This window comes from Alligator sinensis, unplaced genomic scaffold, assembly GCF_000455745.1.
Source record: "Alligator sinensis unplaced genomic scaffold, ASM45574v1 scaffold1411_1, whole genome shotgun sequence".
Taxonomy (NCBI): domain Eukaryota; kingdom Metazoa; phylum Chordata; order Crocodylia; family Alligatoridae; genus Alligator; species Alligator sinensis.
In genome coordinates this window covers 12,953-17,880 of record NW_005842963.1, presented here as the reverse complement: position 1 = coordinate 17,880, position 4,928 = coordinate 12,953, and the positions used below count along the sequence as shown (strand labels likewise).

At 51.9% G+C, this 4,928-nt stretch overlaps 1 protein-coding gene across 2 annotated transcripts in view; it reads left to right on the top strand.

Annotated features, from left to right (window-relative positions):
* Nucleotides 1-4,928, top strand: part of LOC112548145 (interferon-induced protein with tetratricopeptide repeats 2-like) — a 23,257-nt gene that overhangs the window by 10,203 nt on the left and 8,126 nt on the right. The window contains exon 1 of one of the 2 annotated variants that reach the window (XM_025192728.1): nt 589-719. The exons of the other annotated variant lie outside the window; for it this stretch is intronic. Within the exon in view, the coding sequence (XP_025048513.1) occupies nt 712-719 (8 nt within the window). The 5' untranslated portion in view covers nt 589-711. Of the gene's footprint in view, nt 1-588; nt 720-4,928 lie in introns of those variants that run through there. 2 annotated transcript variants of the gene reach the window in all.

The window sequence follows — 4,928 nt, the reverse complement described above, 5'->3', positions numbered from 1 at the left end:
TGGCAGTACCACAATTTCCTTGTTGTTACGTCTTATCTTATGGGCTAGGCTTAGTTTGCTATTGGTTAGTATCTCCTGTCAAGTTTAGTGCATACGTATTTTAAAAGCAGAACTGCGGCAAAAAGTTCTGTCGCATGCGCAGAGGAAAAGGGGAACTGCGGCAAAGTTAATGTCTTTTAGTAACCTTATATCTTAGTGTAACTTCAGGGCATTAGGCAAGTATGGTTATAAAATGCAGAGCAAGCAAGAAGGAAAAAGAAATCCACAACTCAGTCGTTAGGCCTTGTGCTTTTTATACAAGGGATCATGAGGGACTCATACAGTTATTACTCAAGTGAGGCCCAGGTCATAATGTATTTTTATCACAGCGGCAGGAGGGACCCCGGGAGCACTGCTCCGCCAGCCCCACTGCCCTGCCAGGGGAAGGAGGCCAGGCCTCTGACTGTAGCAGCACTCTCAGCTCTGCTCTCTCTCTTTACTTTTGGTTTCATTTCTGACCTGAGCCATGACACAGAGGTTTCCATGGTAGGGAGGTGCCTCCTTTCTATTGTATATTAAGCCGTGCATTCAGACTGTCTGTGGGATTGAATCTCCTCTGCAACACCACCCTCTAGCTCACAAAGCCTCTAGATCCAGGGCAGGACATCCCGGCTCCGGAGGAAAACCCAAGAGCAGAGACTAGCACTGGCTGGGCACCAGCAAAGCACCAACATGATGAGGTTGGTGTCTGGAAATTGTGGGACACTGGCTGCCTGCTGGGGACCAGGGGGGACTGGGGCACCTCACACCAGCCTGGAGCAGCTGTGGGGGATTAGAGCAGCGGGGGCTTCCCCCAGAGCTGGGATGGAGCCCACGGGGGGCGGGGGGCTTCCCCCAGAGCTGGGATGGAGCCCATGGAGGGCATGCAGGCTCCGGTCCAAGGGGTCCCTGGGACTGTCATGCCCACATTCAAACGTACTGGCCAGAACGGGCACTGGAGTGTAGAGGTGGGTGGGCGGGACCTGGGGCGCCTGGGCTCCATGCCCCACTTTGGGAAAGGGGAGGGTAGGAGCAGACGGGCTGGACCCCGGGGCAGCCTCTCAGCTAGTGTTGCTGCCCTGGCTGTACATGGATTTTAAGGGCATGTTATGTTACATCCATAACATAACACGCAAGAAGTTATAACAGAACTTCTTGCATGACTAACTGAGCCTTTGGTCTACTGACCCTGAACCCAGTTTTCTGGATCAGAGCCAGCACCCTCCCCGTGCGTTCCTTCACCTCCTGCTCCTGATTTCCCCATACCAATATGTCATCTATGTAAGACACCATCCTTTCCTCATCGGGTCCAGCTAAACTCTGGAGCATGTATACCACATGGTGATGGGCTATGGCTGGGGCATTGTGAAACCCCTGTGGGACCTGCGTAAAGATGTACTGTTTCCCTTTAAAGGTGAAAGCGAATCGGTTCCATGACTCAGGGTGCAGGGGGATTGCAAAGAAGCAGTTGGCTAGGTCTATTACAGAAAACCATCGGGGACTCTCTTGTACCCTGCTAAGCATGGCAGGCATGTTAGCCACCGTAGGAGCCATGGGGCGAGTCCCCTTGGTAATGGCTCGATAGTCAACAGTTAGCCTCCACGATGCCCGGTCTGCCTTTAGGACGGGCCATATGGGGAAATTAAAGTCTGAATTGGTTTCAGTCAACACTCCCTGCTGCAGTAGGTCTGCGATAATTACCTGTATGGCTTCCTCTGCTTGCTTGGGGAAGCTATACTGTTTTTGAGGAGGCACTGGATCCCCTATGATCTTAATGGAGGTGTTGATCCGGCCACAGTCACTTTTACTCCTAGCCCATACATTAGGGAACTGCTGCACCCACTCATCCCCCAAGTTAAAGTCAATGGCTCCAACCCCCTTACACTGTTCCCACCTCCAATATGGGTTTGTCTCACAAGGCTCCCAGGGGTCAGCTGTTTGTGCTCACCATACAACTCCGTTGGCTAGATCCAGGATCCAGCCTTCCCGGTTGAAGAAGGGGGCTCCCAGAATCAACTGTTCAGTGGAGCCCTCTTGTTGAACTCCATCTATACTAATCTCTTGGGGTCCCTCTGGGAATTGGCTGCAGGTGATTACCGCTGTGCGCACCACCCCGGTGGATTCCTGCCCTGTAAAGGACCGGAGTGTAATTCGATCAGTCTCAAATTGCTTCAGGTCCCATTTCCCCCCAAATATGTTTAGCGCAGCTCCGGTGTCCAGGAGTGCACTGGTACGCCCTTGAGTTCCCACTGTAACAGGTATTCGGGTCTCCCTCCTGGATCCCAGTCAAGGGTCCCCAATTTCTCCCATGAGCCAGGGCTTCGCTCAGGGGTCCCATCACGGGGACTCCACCACTGCTCTTCGGAGACCGGGGCTGAGGCGGCTACCCTGTTAGAAAGGGGAGGTGCTGCTCCCTCCCCAGTCAGCTCTGCCGTTCTGATAAGCAGCTCGGCTAGAGGCTTTCCATGCCATTTCCCTTTCGGTTCCCCATGCTACATTACAAACTTCCACACTGCTGATCGAATCCTGTTTTCCCCGTCTCTTTCCTTTGATACCCTGGGGTTAACCCAGTGTGGGCTGGGGCGATAATTGGGACCCCAAACCCTGCTATTAGTTTTGGGGTAGGCACTTTCATTAGAATAGGTAACCATATAATTCGGTGTGTCATTAAGCTTTTCTCTGAACTGGGTGGCTGCAATCACGCCCCCTTGACATCCAATTAACCTCTCTGCATCCTGAGCCCGGGCTAGGACTTCTCTCAGCACATCTCTCCCGGTCTCTCAGAGCGGCCCCATCAGTCCAATTATGGGCTGATGCATGCCTTCCTGTACCTCCTTCCAAAACCCAGGAGGATAATCTATACTTCTTATGACTGATGTCCGTTTGTTCTCCTTGTCTAGGGGCAGAACTGTCCCAGACAGCAATCCCAACATAACACACTGGATCACATAGTCCCTAACAGATTCCCCAGGTGTCTGGTGGCTAGCCCCAAACTGTCCCTTAAATGTCTGTCTTTTTCCCCAAACTGATCCCCAAACCCACTATGCTCTGGGGAATATTGTCTCCCCCAAAGCTGTCCTCCTGATTCATAGCTGCCTGAATCTCTGGGGTGGCGCAAGCCCTTAGTAGGCGGTGCCATTCCCGGACACTCAGGGTTTCACACTCCGCTACGTTGAGGGATTTCTGCAACCACTGTCCCAAATTCCTAACGTTAGCAGATCCCAGGGTCTTGCCCAGGGCTGCTAGATCAGCTCCACTGAGGGGGACCGTTACCTGTGTGGTTTCTGTGGGTTTTCCCTGAGCATCCCGAGTCACTGAGGTCCGCGTGATTGTGCTCACCTCAGGCACCAGGGTCCTTTCCTGATCAGACTTAGGGTCTTCTGGAGAGGGCTCCCTTGCATCCTCTGGATCTCCCCACCCCAAATCTCTCCTGGATTGAAGGGGATGTCTGGATCCCTGGCTTGGTCTCCCCGGATGACAGCTGCTACTTGCAGGCTGCGCTCCTGCAGTTCCTTTTTTAAATGGTTAATGGTATTTAGACAGGGGCTATGGTTGACCTTGGCTCCCTTCTCGGCTTGGTCTTTAGCCATTGTCTTTACCAATTTTTGCAAGGCTTCTCGACTAGCCTTTTCTTGGTCCAGTAATTCCAATTGTCAGGCATTGTCTTGATTTATTTTTCTCAAATGCTCATTTTCATTTTCCAAGTTCTGAGACAACCCATTTAGAATCTGATTACTGGTTTCCAACTGGACACATCTATCTTTCAGAATTTGGATTAGCTCCTCCTTTTCCTCAATTTCAGAGGCTCGCTGAGCTTTTTCCTCAACTGCTGTTTTTACAGCATGCCATAGCAGCCAGACCAAGGCACTGTGTTGCCTTTGAACCGAGGGTTTTTCACAAAGGCAAAATCTTTCAAATTGGGATTCAATGTCCCCTATGGAAAAGCCTGGGGTGCACACGTCCTTTCTCCATGGGCTGGGTCCACCCTTCAGAATCTCCCTATGGAGAGGGGACATTTCCTCCCTCCGTACCCACTTATGCTCTTGGCCTCCTGCTCCAACCTTAGGGGTTTTTTCCTAAACAAAGACATTTTCCTCAACATGCCTCAAGCCTCTCAGTTTCCTTGAGCCCTCGCACTCCCAACCGACTCTGTGCCTGCAGTTCTACAACCCAGTCCCTTCCTTGGGATATGCCTACCCCCTTGGGTGACTTCCAAATCCAGACCCTCCTTGAGTCTGCCCACCCCCTTGGGTGACTATTGCCCACCCACCTCTGTGGACATGGGTTCTATCTGGAGACACGGTCTTCCCAATTACCAATCCGCTAATAATCCTAGAATAGTGCCTGCGTTCTCCACCAAATAATGTTGGCTACAAATGTCCAACTCGGGATCCTTAAAATTCTGGTTTATTAGGCAGATTGAAACACTGTAATGAGTTAAATCATAAACCTTGGGGCTGGTCCCCCCACCCCACACACATACACATGCACAGTAGCAAGCTACAAGAGTCAGGTATACCTATCCTACAAGCGCTGGAGTCTGCCGTCGATGGCCAGTCGAGGCTTCTTTCAACATGGTGTTATCCTCCAGAAGGGGGTCGCCAACTCGTCCTTCTGGCTGGACAGGTTGGGTGCTGGTCGAGTTGGAGATCAAAAGGGCGTGCCTGAGGGTCACTTTTCACTGCTTTTTATCTGTTCTTAGCAGACTTTGGTGACTCCCCAGTTTTCAGGTTTGCCCGATCCAGGGGTCATGCTCATGGGACTTCCCCCCCTTGGTGGCTACTGGATGGCATCTGTCAGCCCCAGGGGTCATCCACATGTACATGCAGGTTTGGGAGTCGGTTGATGAATTTAGAATAGGGCTCTGGGAGCGGTCGATCTGGAGATATTCAGCCCAAAAGTTGGTCCCC